The sequence below is a fragment of the Neoarius graeffei genome, chromosome 8 (genome assembly GCF_027579695.1).
Source record: "Neoarius graeffei isolate fNeoGra1 chromosome 8, fNeoGra1.pri, whole genome shotgun sequence".
Lineage (NCBI taxonomy): Eukaryota > Metazoa > Chordata > Actinopteri > Siluriformes > Ariidae > Neoarius > Neoarius graeffei.
The window spans coordinates 9,695,048-9,716,002 of NC_083576.1; the positions used below are offsets into that span (position 1 = coordinate 9,695,048).

Here is a 20,955-nt window from a genome sequence, read left to right on the forward strand (position 1 = left end):
GACAAGCTGTACTTTTTATGTGTATCCTGTCTTTTAACAATATCTAAAATGAATAAAAAAAAGGGAAAAGTAAATGAAAATGAAACACAAAACTCTGCAAAACATTACAACTTGGCAAGTGAAAATATCTTCAGTCTGAGGAAATATGTTTCTTATTTTTCATTATTAGATTATTGGGAAGATCCCTGCAAATTCACAAAAAACACAGACTGTGCTTTTTCCCCTCCTTAACACTTTCCAGTTTAGACATGTGGTCACATGTGGAGGCCTTGAGAAAGACAGTCACAAATATGATCATGCGAACACAGCCGTTCACACACACACACACACACACAGGTTTTTGGTTTACTGTAAGTTCAAACAAACTGCACAGGATGGAGTTTTTCAGGGAAGGTTACGAATCACAGCTCTGAACTGATGCCAGTGATGCTGTGATGTATTTTTAATACTGTCCACCTACAATAACATGGTGGAAACATATATAGCACACATACTATGTGATAGAAAATTATAGAGGCTGATGGCAAATGAAGAGGAATGAAGGGGAATTGTGAAGAATGATGGGGAATGTTGGGGGAATGATGGGGAATGTAGGGGGAATGATGGGGAATGACGGGGAATATATGAGAAATGTAGGGGGAATGTCAGGGGAATGATGGGGAATGTAGGGTGAATGATGGGGAATGTATGAGGAATGTAGGGCGAATGATGGGGAATGTATGAGAAATGTAGGGGGAATGTCAGGGGAATGATGGGGAATGTAGGGTGAATGATGGGGAATGTATGAGGAATGTAGGGCGAATGATGGGGAATGTATAAGGAATCTAGGGGGAATGATGGGGAATGTATAAGGAATCTAGGGGGAATGATGGGGAATATAGGGGGAATGTGGTGGGAATGATTAGGACTGTACACAGCAAAATCCCCAGTGTTAACACTCAGAGTGTTTTATTTAACACCCTACTGTGTTTATATATGTCCAGTTAGACACAAATGAACTCTGAAAGTGTTAATTCAACACTGGGGAATTCGCTGCAGGGGGAATGATGCAGAATGTACAGGGATGTAGGGGGAATGATGGGGAATGTAGGTGGAATGAAGGAGAATGATGAGGAATATAGAGGGAATGATGGGGAATGAAAGTGGAATAATGAGGAATGATGGGGAATGTAGGGGGAATGATGGGGAATGAAGGTGGAATGATGGGGAATATAGGTGGAATGAAGGAGAATGATGAGGAATGTAGGGGGAATGATGAGGAATGATGGGGAATGTAGGGGGAATGATGAGGAATGATGGGGAATGTAGGGGGAATGATGAGGAATGATGGGGAATGTAGGGGGAATGATGAGGAATGATGGGGAATGTAGGAGGAATGATGGGGAATGTAGGGGGAATGATGAGGAATGATGGGGAATGTAGGTGGAATGATGAGGATTGATGGGGAATGTAGGTGGAATGAAGGACAATGATGAGGAATGTAGGGGGAATGATGGGGAATGTAGGTGGAATGAAGGAGAATGATGAGGAATGTAGGGGGAATGATGGGGAATGTAGGTGGAATGAAGGAGAATCATGAGGAATGGAGGGGAAATGATGTGGAATGAAGAGGACTGGAGGTGAGTGCAGTGGGAATGAAGGAGAATTATGAAGAAAGATGAGAATGAAAGGGAGCACAGGGAGAATGATCAGGAATGATGGGGATGGGATTTGTGGACTATAGAGCAACATGGTAAAGAAAACAAAAACTGAAACATAGCTATTTATACTGCATATGATTACCTAGTTTTATTATTTACAGTAATTATGTTACTCTGGGGGCAGCACGGTGGTGTAGTGGTTAGCGCTGTCACCTCACAGCAAGAAGGTCCAGGTTCGAGCCCCGTGGCCGGCGAGGGCCTTTCTGTGTGGAGTTTGCATGTTCTCCCCGTGTCCACGTGGGTTTCCTCCGGGTGCTCCGGTTTCCCCCACAGTCCAAAGACATACAGGTTAGGTTAACTAAAAAATAATAATAATTGGTCATTACAGCACAAATGTATTACGCATGTATCCAAAATACTCAGTTGCGCAAATCCCAAGAAGCTTTCATACACTCATACAGGTCTATGGTAAGCACTTTGCTGTGCATACAGTCAATTTATATATAATTTCACTGGCCTGTCTTCTTGTGATGGGTTGAAATGATTGACAGCTTGCTCAGACATGCTTTATTTTCATTTCCTGAAATAAAATCCACATCGGTGCCCTTTAAAAGTTCTTTGACGTTGTTTCACAGAGAAGTGCTACTTTTCTAGAAAGCAGTATTTCCCTACAACACTTCCCCACCTTCTATTCTTAGTGACTTCATTACCACACACTGCGTATACAAGGATGGATGAGTAAATCATGGCTGCTTTTATTCCACATTTTGTGTGAGCTCTATTAACTCCCTGGTGTTGACGGGTGTTCAGACTGAATGCTATTGGGGTTTGAAAAAGGTCAGTGTCAGAACTGAGTCAGGAAATGACACTGATAAAGAGTAGAGCAGGGGTCTTCAATCCTATCCGCAAAGGGCCGGTGTAGCTGCAGGCTTTCATTACAGCCAAATTGGAGGCTCACTTGAATGTTGACTGGAGACGAGGGTGAAATGATTAAACAAGTGAAATCAGGTGTAGCTCCTGCTTGGTTGGAATGAAAGCCTGCAGCCACACTGGCCCTTTGTGGATAGGATTGAAGACCCCTGGAGTAGAGGATGATTTACAGATGGGGTTTAGTCTATAAATGTACGTACAAATACAAGGTGTCTAAAAAAAAATAAGAGTGGTATAGAAGGCACTAAGTGTTTATGGCAGTGTTTAAAACCCTGTGATGGGGGGCAAGATAAATAATTTCACTGATATATTTATCATAAACAGTTGATCCTAGGATTAATCTCTCTCACACACACACACACACACACAACACAAATTGTTTTATAATAGGTATATATTCCTTATTATAATAATAATACATCTATCTATTATTTATTTGATATTTATTTGATATTTATTGCTTTCCTGTGACGAAATCAGAAAAGAGAAACGGAAGCGGAATTTCCTTTGCATAATCAGTGACGTAGCCCCCGCCCCTCCCCTCTCCTTTCCCAGAAAGTGCACGGTGTCTTCCGGACTGAACCATTTTGCTCCTGTATAAGGGGGGGAATCCTTGAAAATGGCGACTTTCCTCTTTTAAAAACTTTTAACGCGATTGTATGGTAGCTAAAATGCACCGACTAAGTTTGAGAATATATATACATATTTTATGACAATATTTACAAAACTTAAACCGTGTTTTAATGGGATTTATTTGTAAAAGTGGTTTTGCGCGTCCCCCCCCTTGTCAGATGAATGGAGTGTCTGAGAAGCTGATGAAACAGGGTGGTGGCGGTATACCGGTTTATCACGCGCGGTCCGAGTTTGAGTTTCGGTATTTTAATGGTTGTAGGCGGTGGGTTTTGTTGTTTAGTGGACATTTAACTGTATGGTGAGGCGGTATTGAGTGGTGTGTGGTCGCTGAGTGATGATGTATCCGGTGCGGCGCTGCTCTCCGCTCATACAGAAGGACCTGGCCGCGCTTTGCCGCTCAGCACTGGGAGCCGCTCCGAGACCTGCCGCGGGCGGGAAGCACGCGCTCCCGGTACCCGGTGTGAGGCGCTGTGGAGAGTCCTGTACCGGGCCCAGGCCGCTGAGAACCAGCCGCTCATCTCCATCACTACAGGGGGGGAAAGGTGAGAGTCCACAGCCAGGGTGGCGAGCAGGGAGCTTCCATCCTGAGCTTCCATCCTGAGCTTCCACTCCACACGGAGCAGGAAATGAGATCAGTCTGATGATGATGATGATGAAGGTAGATTTTGACCGACACGTGGTGGCTCTCAGTGATGGAAGCGCCGGGGCGCGTGGCCGAGCAGGTGCGCGTTCTCGGGCACCCTTTTCTTCCATGAGGCTTCCTGGTCACGTGATCAGTTGTAATTTTAAAAAAGTAATAATAATTTTATAGCACTTTTTCACACAAACTGCAGCTCAAAGTGCTTTACATTAAAGGATGAGACAAAAATAGATTTTAATACTTCATTTAAACTTGTTAGCTCGTTTTCTTTATGAACCCAGTATTCAATGCTCTCTCTGTCTGTCTGTCTGTCTGGTTAGCTAGCTGTCTGTCTATCTTCATATCATTCTGTATATCTAGCCATCTACATGTCTGTTTCTCTACATCAGTTTATGTATCTTATTGTCTATTTGTCTGTCTGTCTACATGTCTGTTTCTCTACATCAGTTTATGTATCTTATTGTCTATTTGTCTGTCTGTCTACATGTCTGTTTCTCTACGTATCAGTTGATAGATCTTATTGTTTGTCTGTGTATTTAATTCTCTGTCTGTCTCGCTGTCTCATTCTTGGTTTCTCTCTGTTTCTGGCTGTCCGGCTGTCAGTTTCTCTCTGTCGCTGTCCGGCTGTCTCGTTCTCTGGCTGTCTAGCTCTCGGTTTCTCAATGTCGCTGTCCGGCTGTCTCGTTCTCTGGATGTCCCGCTCTCAGTTTCTCTCTGTCGCTGTCCGGCTGACTCGTTCTCTGTCGCTGTCCGGCTGTCGGTTTCTCATCTGTCGCTGTCTGGCTGTCTCGTTCTCTGGCTGTCGGTTTCTCTCTGTCGCTGTCCGGCTGTCGGTTTCTCATCTGTCGCTGTCTGGCTGTCTCGTTCTCTGGCTGTCGGTTTCTCTCTGTCGCTGTCCGGCTGACTGGTTCTCTGGCTGTCCGGCTGTCGGTTTCTCTCTGTCGCTGTCCGGCTGACTGGTTCTCTGGCTGTCCGGCTGTCGGTTTCTCTCTGTCGCTGTCCGGCTGACTTGTTCTCTGGCTGTTGGTTTCTCTCTGTCGCTGTCCAGCTGTCTCGTTGTCTGGCTGTCCGGCTGCCTCATTGTCTGGCTGTCCGGCTCTCAGTTTCTCGTTGTCCGGCTGTCTCGTTGTCCGGCTGTCGGTTTCTGTCTGTTGCTGTCCGGCTGTCTCGTTCTCTGGCTGTCCGGCTCTCGGTTTCTCTCTGTCGCTGTCTGGCTGTCTCGTTCTCTGGCTGTCCGGCTCTCGGTTTCTCTCTGTCACTGTCCGGCTGACTAGTTCTCTGGCTGTCCGGCTCTCAGTTTCTCTCTGTCGCTGTCTCGTTGTCTGGCTGTCCGGCTCTCAGTTTCGCTGTCTCGTTGTCCGGCTGTCTCGCTCTCTGGCTGTCCGGCTGTCTCGTTCTCTGGCTGTCCGGCTGTCGGTTTCTCTCTGTCGCTGTCCGGCTGTCTCGTTCTCTGGCTGTCCGGCTGTCTCGTTCTCTGGCTGTCCGGCTGTCTCGTTCTCTGGCTGTCCGGCTCTCAGTTTCTCTCTGTCGCTGTCCGGCTGTCTCGTTCTCTGGCTGTCCGGCTCTCAGTTTCTCTCTGTCGCTGTCCCGCTCACAGTTTCTCTCTGTCGCTGTCCAGCTGTCTCGTTGTCTGGCTGTCTCGTTGTCTGGCTGTCCGGCTGTCTCATTGTCTGGCTGTCCGGCTCTCGGTTTCTCTCTGTCGCTGTCTGGCTGTCTTGTTGTCTGGCTGTCCTGCTGTCTGGCTGTCCCGCTCTCGGTTTCTCTCTGTCGCTGTCCGGCTGTCTCGTTCTCTGGCTGTCCGGCTGTCTCGTTCTCTGGCTGTCTCGTTCTCTGGCGGTCCCGCTCTCAGTTTCTCTCTGTCGCTGTCCGGCTGTCTCGTTCTCTGGCTGTCCCGCTCTCAGTTTCTCTCTGTCGCTGTCCGGCTGACTCGTTCTCTGTCGCTGTCCGGCTGACTCGTTCTCTGTCGCTGTCCGGCTGTCGGTTTCTCATCTGTCGCTGTCCGGCTGTCTCGTTCTCTGGCTGTCGGTTTCTCTCTGTCGCTGTCCGGCTGTCTGGTTCTCTGGCTGTCCGGCTGACTAGTTCTCTGGCTGTCCGGCTCTGTTTCTCTCTGTCGCTGTCCCGCTCTCAGTTTCTCTCTGTCACTGTCCGGCTGTCTCGTTGTCTGGCTGTCCGGCTGTCTTGTTGTCTGGCTGTCCGGCTCTCAGTTTCTCTCTGTCGCTGTCTCGTTGTCCAGCTGTCTCGTTGTCCGGCTGTCGGTTTCTCTCTGTCGCTGTCCGGCTGTCTCGTTCTCTGGCTGTCCGGCTGTCTCGTTCTCTGGCTGTCCGGCCGTCGGTTTCTCTCTGTCGCTGTCCGGCTGTCTCGTTCTCTGGCTGTCCGGCTCTCGTTTTCTCTCTGTCACTGTCCGGCTGACTAGTTCTCTGGCTGTCCGGCTCTCAGTTTCTCTCTGTCACTGTCCGGCTGTCTCGTTCTCTGGCTGTCCGGCTGTCTCGTTCTCTGGCTGTCCGGCCGTCGGTTTCTCTCTGTCGCTGTCCGGCTGTCTCGTTCTCTGGCTGTCCGGCTCTCGTTTTCTCTCTGTCACTGTCCGGCTGACTAGTTCTCTGGCTGTCCGGCTCTCAGTTTCTCTCTGTCGCTGTCCGGCTGTCTCATTGTCTGGCTGTCCAGCTCTCAGTTTCGCGGTCTCGCTGTCCGGCGGTCTCGCTGTCCGGCGGTCTCGCTGTCCGGCGGTCTCGCTGTCCGGCGGTCTCGCTGTCTCGCTCTCTGGCTGTCCGGCTGTCTCGCTCTCTGGCTGTCCGGCTGTCGGTTTCTCTCTGTCGCTGTCCGGCTGTCGGTTTCTCTCTGTCGCTGTCCGACTGTCTCGTTCTCTGGCTGTCCGGCTGACTAGTTCTCTGGCTGTCCTGCTCTGTTTCTCTCTGTCGCTGTCCCGCTCTCAGTTTCTCTCTGTCGCCGTCCAGCTGTCTCGTTGTCTGGCTGTCCGGCTGTCTCGTTGTCTGGCTGTCCGGCTCTCAGTTTCTCTCTGTCGTTGTCTGGCTGTCTCGTTGTCTGGCTGTCTCATTCTCTGGCTGTCCGGCTGTCGGTTTCTTTCTGTCACTGTCCGGCTGTCTCGTTCTCTGGCTGTCCGGCTGTCTCGTTCTCTGGCTGTCTGGCTCTCGGTTTCTCTCCATCGCTGTCCGGCTGTCTCGTTCTCTGGCTGTCCGGCTCTTGGTTTCTCTCCATCGCTGTCCGCAGCGCTCGAAACTAACGGTGTCCCGATGTCCCGGGGACCATAAAAAATGTCATCGGGACACAAAATTATCATATCTGGGACAATCCCGGGACAATGGAAAAAAAATAGATCTAGAAAAAAAGTTCTACATTAATATTATTTACAAAGCCGTAACACATACGTAGACATTCACCTAATTTGTCAATTTTAATTTTAAAACGTTAACAGCGAAAAATACATAGTAGCTACACTTTCGATGCACCTGCATCCGTAGGCTACAGAGCAGCGCATTCTGTTCTAGAATCTTCGGCCGGAGTCCGCATTATATGGACTTGGAATGGAATTGCTACCGCACACGCTGCGCCGACTCTCGCCAGAACAAAAATGCTGAAGTGGTTGAAGCGGACCGACCGCGGGGAAGAAACTGAAAGCCCAGACATAACGTCTCCGGGACCTTCAGGATCCAAAGTGTCATCGCCTGGTCTGCAGGCAACGCGAGCAACTGAATGAACTTAATGAACACTGTTAGACACGTTATAAAATACAACAGGAATGATGTGGCTGATATTGACGGAAGATACTGTTCAACAGAATAAGTGAGTTTTCTTGGTGTCTTTCTAGTTCAGAAAGTTTAATCAGTCAGCAGCACAGCTAGGCTCGGACCTGGCAGGTCCGTGTATCATCGTTTTCCAGATTAAATGGAATACTTGAATGATCAGATGATACACGGACCCTGGCACTATGCTGATGTTGCTAACGTTTGCACCCGGCAGCGAAAGTTCATAAAATGGATAACGGAAAGTTCATAAAAATGGATAACGGAAAGTTCATAAAAATGGATAACGGTAATGGATAACGGAAAGTTCATAAAAATGGATAACGGTAATGGATAACGGTAATGGTGAAAATTACAAGTTGGCCTTATAAGTGCCAACAGATATTCAAGGTATAAGTAGATGAAATGAACATAAAAGGGGTCTTATTTTCAACTAAAGTGTACTGCAGATGTAGGGAGTTGAAACATTTTCTGAATGAGCTAGTTGGCCCCTTTAAATAAACGGGTATCTATTCATACAGTGAGATCGCCAAAGTTTAATAAACTGAAAATGCAATAACTGTAATTTTGAAGTAGATGATGTATTGGACATGTGTCGCTTGTGTCTTGTGACTTATTGTAAAAATGATATAAAGGGTTCAAAATCGCATAGTTACAAATATAATAGTAACTTCATATGATAATATTAACCACTGGTTATTTCAGAGAGGAAAAAAATGGGGACACTATTGCTTCCATTCGGGACAATACAACACAGAATTCGGGACCACTGGGGGACACAAAGAAAAAAAGTTAATTTCGAGCCCTGGCTGTCCGGCTGTCTCGTTCTCTGGCTGTCCGGCTCTCGGTTTCTCTCCGTCGCTGTCCTGCTCTCAGTTTCTCTCTGTCGCTGTCTGGCTGTCTCGTTCTCTCGCGCTCTCAATCTTGGTTTCTCTCTGTCGCTGTCTGTCTCGCTCGCTCATGCTCACTCTCTGTCTGTCTGCCTCTCTCTGTCTGTGTCTGTCTGTTTGCATATCCTTCTATCTCTTATTGTCTTATGTCTTTCTATCGGAGTCAATAAATCGTAGACAAATCAGTATACAATAAATCTGATATCTGGGGGGTGCAGGGGTGATAGCGTTCCGGCGCCGCGCCGGATTTCCGGCGTACCGTGGCTGGGGGAAAAAAAAAAATCTAGTTCGCCCATTGTCCTGTGTCATTCTGAGATGCGCAGATAGACAGTAAAGGGAATTCGGAATTCCCTTTACTGTCTATCTGCGCATCTCAGAATGACACAGGACAATGGGCGAACTAGATTTTTTTTTTTTTTTCCCCCCAGCCACGGTACGCCGGAAATCCGGCGCGGCGCCGGAACGCTATCACCCCTGGGGGTGTGATGAAGAATCCATGCAGAAACTGCATTGTATTTCAGAAATGGAAGAAGTATAAAAGTTGAGTGTGGCACTCTGTTACGTTTCCAGAGAAGCAGGACTTTTTCAGGACATAATCATTTTTCTTACGCAGCTGACAAAGGTCTTTTCTCCTTCCTCTCTGATCAAAGTCCTGTTTTTCTAGAAACTGTGTACCAAGCTTCTTTTCTTTTTTTTAAATACTGTGTGTGTTTTTAAACCCATGTCACGTGTGTAGACAGAGTTCTCAGTGTTCACTGGAATATAATATGAGCCAAGTGTTTCTGCGAAATTCAAGCTTAGCATGAAGGCCGCCATCAGAGTCCATAAAATCTGAAATGGACACCTTTGACCTTTTCTCCATAAAGTTGCACTGAATTCTGAGGAGGGCAAAAGATCTCCAATCACCTTTAGAGCCTTTCAGTTTTATTTAGAAACACTTTCACTTTAAGTGTGTAGATCGCCAACTTCCCCTCACAGCCTGATTTAGCTGAACCGTTTAGGACCAAGCAGAACCCGGATGAATTTTGGTGCTTATCTGTGTAGGCAGAATCGTAAGTCTTCGACATTCAGTGTTAAAATGTGCGTCTGCTTTGAGATTTTAGCTCACCACAGTACACACAGGTTTATGTGTTGACCTTAAAGGAGCCATAAATGACTGGGCAGACACTGTGAGGTAAGACGGCGCAGTGACTACGCGGGTGTTTGTCAAAAAATAAACGTCAGTGAAGGTCGCCAGCTCAGCTGTCGTAAGTAAACATGCCGTAGATATCAGTTTTGTGAGTTTGTGTTTGCTTGTAGGTGGTTATTTGAATGCTGTGAGAGCTCCTAGATCAGCTAAGTAAAGTATAAATAAAGCATGTTGTAGGAAACTAATCAACAACAGCGGGCTAACATGGAGCGGAGTTACCATTGTCATGCTTAAGTGAATTATTTTCCTACATCTTAAAGTTCAGGCTCACCACTGAGGCTCTGCTGCGTACAGAAGTGTTTTGGTGTGAAGTACACAGGTTAGACGTTTATTCATCACAGAAAGTAGAGAAATTCCTCCATGTGTGTACGTATGAATTTAACAATCAGTAGTTATGAGGTTACGCTTATTTATTACACAACATCCTGGTTCTTCAACATAAAACCAGAGTCTGGCGTTACGTTTATTGTTGTGGAACGTCCATTAAAAAGTTTCGGTGTTCCAGTACTTATGAAGTCTTTCTCTCACCACCTTCTCTGTTTATCGCTCAAGAAAACATTAATAAGGAAAATATATAGCGTGTCATGTTATCGAGAAACCACAAAGTTGTTGCCATGTCCAATGGACTCGGTCGCAATTTATAATGCACCTTGTCAACTTGAAATCCTCCCTCCTACTCCTAAACCTCATGCCAGCATGGCGTTGAGCCCACCAGTGCTACCAAATTCCACCATCTCTCACGGTCTTGGCTGAGTTCCGGACCATCCTCCTGGCACAAATTAACCTGCTGGAGGTCTTGATGAACGACATCGTTCCAGTGGGTGCGTGGTCGGCCACGAGGGCGTAGATCAAACTTGTAAATGGGTCTTGTGGGGTCATCTGTGCAGCGCAAGATGTGTCCAAGCCAACGAACACAGCGATGGTGCGAAGGATATTTGGTTGGTTAGTCCTCTGGCGGAGCTCCTCATTGGAGACACAGTCCTAGCAACACACCCTCTCATCAGTGGTCCTGAAGGTACAGGTCTCGAAGCCGGGAACACAAGTGGCCAAGGTCTTGCTGAGAGGCCAGGTCTCTGCGCCATAGACAAAACCGCAGCATTGTAGACCCGTAGCTTGGTGCGTCAGGAGATGGCACGTCATCTCCAGAGTGGCCTCCAAAGGCTTCTCATGATGCCTGCTACCAGTCCATGTCACCTATGGGTCATTCCGTGCCAACTCACCTAAGGGTCCCCACATCACCGTCTCAGATTTTGCTCAAAAAATTCTATAATCAAGAATCATATGTTTGTACCACACATGCAAAATATTAGCTCCCAATTCATTGTAGTTTTGGAACTACTGGCCTTTGAAATTTTGATGTCAAAATACCACATGACGAAATGGCTCTTTCCCCAACTTCAGAGACCCATAACTTTTTATTGCAGCTATCTAGACAGTTGTGTTTGCAGATTCTTACTGAATGATACCCACTCTTTTCAAATCTGTTGTCAGAAAGCCTCTGAAGGACATACGTTTTGCATAATGGGAAGCCAAAAATGACATTTTGGCCAAAATCACATAAAATTCATTAAAACTCTAGGGGGCATAGTAGAAATATGAAGCTAGTTAGATTTTTTTCCTCACTACATAGTATTTGTAGGGTTGTTATCTGTTCACAGAAACATATTTTGCCATGAAATTTCAATTCCTGAATTTACAAAAAAATTTTTAACATCTTACGTCCTTTCCGAGGGGGCTAAAATAGGGCATTTTCGCCATCTTATTTGGTCATGTGGCTAGGGGTTTAGGATCTTCAAATTTTTTGTGAAGATGCTCTCATATAAGATGTAACTACTCCCTGATTTTTTTTAACAAACGCCCCTTGCTTCATATTTTAATAATTTTTTTTGTACATGGACAGTTTCATCATTTTTCACTTTTTTCCACATTCAGAACTCTGTAACTCTAAATTGGAAGATTCCTACTAGCAGCTATTTCAGATTTACATACACTGACACACAAATTTTCATATTTTAGTAGTTGTATGCCCAAGAAATTCATATTTTTCTTTCTATTGGGACCTAAAAACAGCTATTTGGCCAAAAATGACAAAAACGCTGGGCAGCTTTTAATAAACAAGGGAATAATAAAGGGGTGTTTTGCACACAAATTAAGGCTTATAAGAACCTAATCTAGGCATACACATTTCCTGAACAACTTTTTCTGTATTGTATATTATTTTTTGCAATTAGAAAATTTTAGGTATAATTGCAATTTTTGTTGAATATCCTTGGAAAATATAGAAAAATAACAACAAAATTCTGGAGTAGTATTTTTTATATACTTCAAGGTTGTGTAAGCACAAAACATTTAGCAATGAGGTTTTATTTACATATTAACACATTCAATGATCCATGATCATGATGTTGAAAAACATCACAAGATTTGTACATAATTTAAAGTCAAATATGGGCATCCGTGATAATGGGTAATTCATTCACAGGCAGTACAGTTTCATGTGATGTGCTAAGACACTCATAAACTGTCATCTAGTAGTACATAAGTTAAAACTTAAGTCTTTCACAAGTTTGAAGTCATCCTCTGTTAGTTGGTAATGGCGTCCCCCACTTTTTATGTTTGGGGCCTCTACCACACAAAGGACATGAAGCAAAGGCACCCAACATTCATCTTTCCTGCTTTGTGGTGGCCATGAGAATGTGTTGCCTCGTCCTTGTCTCATGAAATTGACATACACATCATTTTCTTCTTCATTTCTGGTGACAATATTTCCAATGTACCATTTTCTGTCATAAACACAGGCAATATATTTGCCTGGCTGGTACATATTTGGTGCAGATTGGGACATTTGGCTTGGGGCCTGTAACTGGGACTGTAAAACTGGTGTGGTTTCAGGTCCTATGTCCACTACCGATGATGGTACCACATCAGAAGAAACCCTTCTCATCTCCAGCTGAGTGGGTGCAATTGGGCAGAAGCTGTGATGAGATCTTGTTCCAGGATAGAAAAAGTCACCACATCTTTAATTTATGAGGAAAATAGCCCATTCCCTCCAGAACTTGAAAAATATCGTCAACATTTTTGTCATTTTTGGCCAAATAGCTGTTTTTAGGTCCCAATAGAAAGAAAAATATGAATTTCTTGGGCATACTACTACTAAAATATGAAAATTTGTATGTCAGTGTATGTAAATCTGAAATAGCTGCTAGTAGGAATTTTCCAATGTAGAGTTACAGAGTTCTGAATGTGGAAAAAAGTGAAAAATGATGAAACTGTCCATGTACAAAAAAAATTATTAAAATATGAAGCAAGGGGCGTTTGTTAAAAAAAATCAGGGAGTAGTTACATCTTATATGAGAGCATCTTCACAAAAAACTAGAAGATCCTAAACCCCTAGCCACATTAACAAATAAGATGGCAAAAATGCCCTATTTTAGCCCCCTCGGAAAGGACGTAAGATGTTAAAAAAAATTTTTAAAAATTCAGGAATATAATTTTCATCGCAAAATATGTTTCTGTGAACAGATAACAACCCTACAATTACTATGTAATGAGGAAAAAAATCTAACTAGTTTCATATTTCTACTAGGCCCCTTTGAGTTTTAATGAATTTTAAGCGATTTTGGCCAAAATGCCATTTTTGGCTTCCTATTATGCAAAAAGTATGTCCTTCAGAGGCTTTCTGGCAACAGATTTGAAAAGAGTGGGTATCATTCCTCCCTACACTACGCAGGACAGACACGACCCGGGCTACTGAATTTAGACGCTGGTGTTCTGGGGAAGTTGTGCAAGTCTATTGGAAGTACATTTTGTCCACTGTTCAGGGGTCGTTCCTTTCATTCGAGCTGTTCTCTTTTTAGCGTTACAGTTTTATGTCAGTAATTTAGTCTTATTGAATTACACTGAATTACATTCCAGACCGATGAGGCACACTTTCCTCTGCATGGAGGACATTAGGACAGTTCAGTTATTGCAATTGTCTTGTTATATCCATCTCGTGACTTTCAGAGTGAGCCATTGTGTGCTTATAGATGCTCACACACAGTGGACTATTGAAGAAACCTCTGAGGACACACACACACACCTATAAACTGGACAGTGAAGCTTAGCAGGACTGGACTAAATCTGTGTTTAGTCTTTTCATCAGCAAAGACGTTCTCAGGAATACAGCAGGTAGAAAGGAAGAAGGTTGGGGAAGTGTGTGTGCGCGTGTGTGTGAGAGAGAGAGAAAACGGCTTGACAGTGAGTGAAGGAGCACCTAAAAATCCAATACGTTCAGAGGTCAACATGGTGGTTAGAATGTTGCAAAACATTACTGAAAAGACTTATCAGAGTATAAACACACACGTTATATAACACACCGCTGTTACACGCTATTCTGACCCGTCAGAACGGGCAATAATTCGATCCCAGGTTTATAGTAATAAATTTGACTAAGTTATCGTTTCTATAGCGGCAGCTCATTCACAGGGACTTGGATGGTGGATGCAGCACAGATAAATAAAATAAGTAAATGTGTGTAATTATTGCTATGGTGAAGGCGGATTATTATTATTTTTTTTTTAAAGGAGACAAGTATTACCTTGCCTACTACAGAGTAAGCTGGGCGAGGCATTGTTTTCGGTCGGGTTTCTTTTTGTTTGTTTTTTAACGATATTTCATGAAAACTGCTGGATCAACCTTCATGAAACTTTCAGGACAGATGGGCGTGGGTCTAAAATAGAACCTCCGACATTCTGAGGGTCATCCGGTCACCAAAAAGGTCAAAATCGTTTTTGTTGTGTCTACTGCCTCATATAGAGGCGCTAGCCACTACATCATCGTGCTGTAAGAATGAGTGTAACAATAGTGCATGTGCATACACGTGTTCCGATTAAAATGTCCGGCAAGCATATACAACTCGGTTCACCATTTGAAATAAATGGACTAGACCAGGGGTTTTCAAAGTGTGGGAGAGTCAGCCCCCCAGAGAGCAAATAAAGAACAGCGCCCCCCCCCCCTTACAATTTTTGTTGTTGCTATACTTAATGTTCCATTTGTATTTTTAAAAAAAAATGGTTGTTGTACACACTTTTTTTTTTTCTTTTACACATTTTAAACATCTGTGCTTTTTGAAAACATATTTTTTATACATTTAAAACATATGCGCTTTATTAAACCTTTTTTTTTTTTTTTTTAAACATCTTGTTTTACACGTTTTAAACATCTCATAGCATCGTTAGCTAGCACGTCTTGGCAGACAACACTGTGGCAGTGGAGCATCTTCAGATCCAGTCCATGAAAATCTCATCTCATCATCTGTAGCCGCTTTGTCCTGTTCTACAGGGTCGCAGGCAAGCTGGAGCCTGTCCCAGCTGACTACGGGCGAAAGGCGGGGTACACCCTGGACAAGTCGCCAGGTCATCACAGGGCTGACACATAGACACAGACAACCATTCACACTCACATTCACACCTACGGTCAATTTAGAGTCACCAGTTAACCTAACCTGCATGTCTTTGGACTGTGGGGGAAACCGGAGCACCCGGAGGAAACCCACGCGGACACGGGGAGAACATGCAAACTCCGCACAGAAAGGCCTTCGCCGGCCACGGGGCTCAAACCCGGACCTTCTTGCTGTGAGGCGACAGCGCTAACAACTACACCACCGTGTAAATCCATGAAAATCCAAACTTTAAATAATCGTGGTCATACTTCCTTCTTTTTTTGCTTGGCCCAGACTCTGTTTCCTCACTCACTGTAGCTTTAGGTACTAAAAATCGATCCATTTTGTCTCTGGCAAAGGCTAGCTGAAGTTCGCTAAATGTCCACAATAGTAACTTATTCTGGTTTATTTTTCCTCACGTTGCGCCCCCCCGAAGAACTCTGGCGCCCCCTAGGGGAGGCGCACCCCACACTTTGAAAAGCCCTGGACTAGACTAAAGAAATCGCTTTGACATGTTTATGCTTATTACAGAGGGAAAGTGCGTTCCACTGAGCTCCAGCGTCGGGCCATTTCCGGGAAATAAGAGTTTGGGTCGTGGCGACAGCGTGTGTATGTCAGCCTCGGTTCGGAGGTTTCAGTTTTGAAAACTGTAAGATGTAAGAGTAGAATAATATAAAGTACAGACACTTGGTGTATTTTATGTCTGTTTGTTCATTTTTGTGGCTCCTGCCCCATAGAGTAAAATATATGTGCTATATTTACTGTATGGACATGGGATCAGAAAACTATTTTATTTATAAGCAGTAACCACATGGATCCATAGGGTACCTATTTTTTTTTCGTTATATCTTCTTTCATATTCATCACAAGTGTTGTAAGGAGTTTCCGATGTCAGGGCTTTGTTCCAGTCAGCGGTAAAGATGAGTACATGTGATGTAGGGGATGAGTGTGTAGTGCATTTTATGGTAAAAGGATATACAAAATGTGACCCATAAGCCATTAGAATACATCCACACACACTTTTCCTTAATCTCATGTGGATGATTCATACCGTGTTAACCGCATTTAGACAGAATCAGAGTCATGGGGTCATTATTAAGAGCCTTTTCCTTCTCTTACACAAGTTCATGATGTCTTAACTGAGGACTACGGCGATGCAGGGTGAGGACTGAAGAGTCCGTCTGGATTAACCATTTATCGCTTCTCTCTACTAATGATGCACCAATGTGAAAAGCTAATTGGGTAAATGTAACTGAACTCAAATTTCTGTTAACTGTGTGTGTGTGTGTGTGTGTTTTGCAGCGTTTCAGATGGGTAGTAACAGCAGCAGCATTAGATTCTTCAGTTCTCTGGCTCAGTCTCTGAGCAGCGCGCCGCTGGAGCACACACACACCGCCGCTGAGGAGTGTGAGCTCGAGCAGGCCGACCCCGAGACGCTCCTGCGCGAGTGCGAGGAGGTTCTGAGGAAGCGACCGCCGCGGCCCCATCGAGACTTCATCAGGACCAGAGCCAGCGCCACACACAACCCGCAGGTCCGCGTCATGCAGTGGAACATTCTAGCACAAGGTACAGCCCTGCTATATCTATCTGCTCTTTAAGCTTACTATATACACTAAATGATCTCATCGTAATGAGTGAAGTTGAAGTTATTTTATTTATACGTGACTTTTATTTTTCTGTAGCCAAAAATTTAAGTAGTTTAGGTTGCATTGAGGAAAAGACTTGATTTAACCTCCTCGGGCCTAGCGGTCACATACGTGGACAGCACTTTTTAGAAATTCAGAACAAGAATCCACATATGTGGACATACTTTTTCTCAAAAAGTACATCTTATCAAAGATGATGCTTAGTTTTTATTCTAATCAGGTTCTAATAAGCCCAAATAGCAAAAAAATATAAAAAAAATGCATGTAAAAAAACAGCTTGGGTCTTAGGAGGTTAAAGGAGAACTGAAGGCAATTTTTTTTACCATCAAAATTCTATTTCTCTCATTTTATTAAATATCGGAATGCATTTTTGATCGCTATTTTGTTGCCGCTATAGCAAGCTACAAGTGTTTTGAAATACATTGTAATATCAGTCCGTATGTCAGAGCAATGGCCGTAAACGAGATTCGTCGAGACATCGTAGGATGGAAGTAAAACGTACAGCGGAAATCAAAGCGATCGACGTCTGCCAACGTTGTCAAAAGACGCACGTGCGGCCTCTTTCGAATGCTGACGTAATCAAGCCGGAAGTTTTGTTTGTTTTGATAGCAATCAGGAAAGTTTGAAAAAAGTAGGCAGTAAAACTCGTTTTTGTGCAATATTTCATTTGGAAAACAGTTTTCAAAATGGCGGCACTGTCACTTGGCTGACGCTTTACGTTTCGAAGTCTCGCACAAGTCTCGTAAAGATTGCGCGGATAAGCGACGCCTGCCGTGGACCAAACGAACTAAATTCAACACGGCTACAAACCGAATAGGCCGATAAGTATAATATTTAATTGCAGTTAGTTGCCAATACGAGTCACGATATAAGGTTACGAAAATGGAATTGAATAACACGTTAAGAAATAAAGGAAGTTTAAAAATGACTTCAGTTCCCCTTTAAAAAGGAAAGTGTATTTCTATTTCCTCGTCAGTTGAAGAAGTGATTTTGTACGAATTAATATCTTTGGTGAGGAGAGGAAGTGTGTTTTTATTTATTTATTTTCAATTTTTGTCAGATTTTTTTCCCCCCCATAAGCCCAGTTTATTTTTACACAATAGATATGAGTTTTTAAAAATGTAAATTTTGTGACGATGCTTTAGACATCTCATTTGTGTTCGACCTGCAGCTCTGGGCGAGGGTAAGGATGGCTTTGTGCGCTGCCCGATGGAGGCATTAAACTGGGCTGAGAGGAAGTACCTGATCCTGGAGGAGATCCTGACCTACAGACCGGACATCGTGTGTCTGCAGGAAGTGGACCACTACTACGACACCTTCCAGCCTGTGATGTCCAGCCTGGGCTACCAGAGCAGCTTCTGCCCCAAGCCGTGCTCTCCGTGCCTGGATGTGCGTGGCAACAACGGCCCTGACGGATGCGCCCTGTTCTTCAGTCGCGAGCGTTTCCGTTTGCTCCACGTCCATCACCTGCGTCTCTCCGCCATGGCGCTCAAGACCAACCAGGTGGCCGTCGTGGCTACGCTACAGTGCCAGGCCACTGGACAAGTCTTCTCGGTCACCGTGACGCACCTGAAGGCGAGGAGTGGCTGGGAGACCTTCCGTGGAGCCCAGGGTGCCAATCTTCTCCAGCAGCTGAAGTCCATCTTGAGCTCGCAGCAGGAGGAAGCCGTTCCTCTGCTCGTGTGCGGAGATTTTAACGCCGAGCCGAGCGAAGAGGTGTACCGCCACTTTCTAAACTCTCCGCTCGGCCTCGGGAGCGCGTACAGGACACTGAGCGCTGATGGCGTCACCGAGCCGTCCTACACCACCTGGAAGATCCGTCCGAGCGGAGAGAGCTGCTCCACGCTCGACTACGTGTGGTACTCGCGGCATGGATTCAGCGTGGACGCTGTTCTGAGCATGCCCACTGAGGAGCAGATCGGCCCGGACCGCCTACCCTCGTACCACTATCCTTCTGATCATCTCTCGCTCGTCTGTGACTTCAGCTTCATCCAGGAACCCCATAGGCTCATGTGACTGTCAATCAAAATGGAGCCGGCGCAGCTTTTAAACATTCCCAAACCTTTTCCTGAAACAGGAAACGAACTTTAAGTACCTCAACTCGAACGAGTTCCACAAATAGACTCCTGTTGCTGATTTTAAAACGGATCAGCAGCGGCTTTCTGTTCTGTGCAATATTCCTTAATTTATTATTGGGTCGAGATGATCTCAGGACAGATGTTCGAGATGATGTACTGTTCCTTTAGTAGTAATGCCATTGACTGGTCACAGAAAAGAATGTATCTTTACACTCTAACCTTAATAAAATTAACTTAAGCAACGTACGAGTTGAAATATTTGCTGGACGGAAAACTTTACTGACTTGCTCTCTCGCTTCCTTCATCAGTTTAATTCATGTTTTGGTTCTTTGGGTTTACCTCCTGCACCTTGCCCGTTAAAACACCACCAGTCAAGATAAGATAAGTAATGAAATCTGAGATGGGAGTCTTTGAATGATAAAATGGTCGAAACGTGAGACCAAGTTTACATTAGACCGTATCTGTCTCGTTTTCTTCGCGGATGCACTGTCCGTTTACATTAAAACGCCGGGAAACGGGAATCCGCCAGCATCCACGTATTCAATCCAGATCGTGTCTGGTCCGGTGCTGTGTAAACATTGAGAATACGCGGATACGCTGTGCTGAGCTCTAGCTGGCGTCTCATTGGACAACGTCACTGTGACATCCACCTTCCTGATTCGCTGGCGTTGGTCATGTGACGCGACTGCTGAAAAACGGCGCGGACTTCCGCCTTGTATCACCTTTCATTAAAGACTATAAAAGTATGAAAATACTGCAAATACTGATGCAAATACTGCCCATTGTGTAGTTATGATTGTCTTTAGGCTTGCCATCCTTCCACTTGCAAGTGGTAAGTGATCTGCGCTGGGATCTCACACACAGCGGCTCAGTCCCGAATCACTGCTCGTGCGCTTCACTCGCGTGCTCTGTGAGCTGCGCAGGGCCGGAGTGCGCACCCTCCAGAGGGCACTCGCTGTTCAGGGCGGAGTGATTTGGAGCGCAGGATGCCTGCGGAGCCGAGCGTATCCGTGTATTGGCGTTGCTGTGTGCACGCGAATCGTTTTAAAAACATTAATCTGATGATCCGCTGATACGGTCTAATGTAAACCCCATCTGAGTCCCCAGTGTTAAACACCGTGTCTATCAACTCCATTCAAGTCTGGACAGGCAATTTCCTCACACGCGTGAATGAATCAAACTAGAAAACAAAAGCTGTGTAAAGATTTAAGCACAGGATGAGAAACTCCACTCTGTCACAAAGCCTCGAAATGCAAAGAAAGCTTGTGACTTCGTATATAAAGATATAAGAAGAATAAAAACACACACATTTAAAAAAAAAAAAAAACCTAATGCTAAGTTAAAGGAGAACTGAAGGCAAATTTATCAAAATTCTCTCATTTTATTAAATATCGGAATGCATTTTTGATCGCTATTTTGTCGCCGCTATAGCAAGTTATGAGTTTGAAATATGCTGTAATATGTCAGAGCAATGGCCGTAAACGAGATTTGTCGAGACCTGTGCGAGACATCGTAGGACGGAAGTAAAACGTACAGCGGAAATCAAAGCGACCGACGTCTGCCAACATTGTCAAAAGACGCACGCCCTCTTTCGAATGCTGACGTAATCAAGCTGGAAGTTTTCCCCGTGTCCGAAACCTTAGTGAGGATTCTATGGGAAATGCGCTCAGTACAATATGTATTTATTATTTTGAAAACCCACCAGCTGCCTGATCTGGCACGTTTTAATTGTGCGACAGTAATGCGGTAAATACCAGCGCGACAGATTAATCCTTATCCTGTCGTCTTTCCAACTCTTCTCTACTCCACGTCGGTTCGAAGTCGTATGGAATAATCTCCATGTCACGTCCGCGAGGGAGGCGGATGTATGTGCAGAAGTATACAGTGCGACGATGAGAATACAGGCAAAAGGGTCAGCCGAGGCGCAAACAGGACATCAAGACAGTGGGTAGAAAGGCTCGGTCATGCGTACGTGCGTATTGTAATACTTCGCGATGCAAATGCATCAGCACAGTCCTTAAATAGGCAAACAAGTGCGCGTTGTTCACGGCGTGTCTTCAGGTGGACGCGCCGCAGCGCGCAGGACTGACACTCCGTCACTGATGAAGCTGACAAATCTCGAAATTAAA

At 44.9% G+C, this 20,955-nt stretch overlaps 1 protein-coding gene across 3 annotated transcripts; it reads left to right on the plus strand.

Moving 5' to 3' along the window:
* Nucleotides 1-3,387: 3,387 nt before the first annotated feature.
* On the plus strand, nucleotides 3,388-19,068 carry nocta (nocturnin a). 3 transcript variants are annotated; one of them, XM_060927264.1, is made up of 3 exons: nucleotides 3,388-3,745; nucleotides 16,405-16,668; nucleotides 17,920-19,068. In XM_060927264.1, exons 1-3 carry the CDS (start codon nucleotides 3,538-3,540, stop codon nucleotides 18,762-18,764), a joined length of 1,317 nt encoding a protein of 438 aa, XP_060783247.1. In that variant the 5' UTR covers nucleotides 3,388-3,537; the 3' UTR covers nucleotides 18,765-19,068. The 3 variants fall into 3 exon arrangements, with proteins under 3 accessions (XP_060783247.1, XP_060783249.1, XP_060783248.1); XM_060927266.1 differs by lacking the exon at nucleotides 3,388-3,745 and adding an exon at nucleotides 9,491-9,665; XM_060927265.1 differs by lacking the exon at nucleotides 3,388-3,745 and adding an exon at nucleotides 9,662-9,738.
* Nucleotides 19,069-20,955: the final 1,887 nt, after the last annotated feature.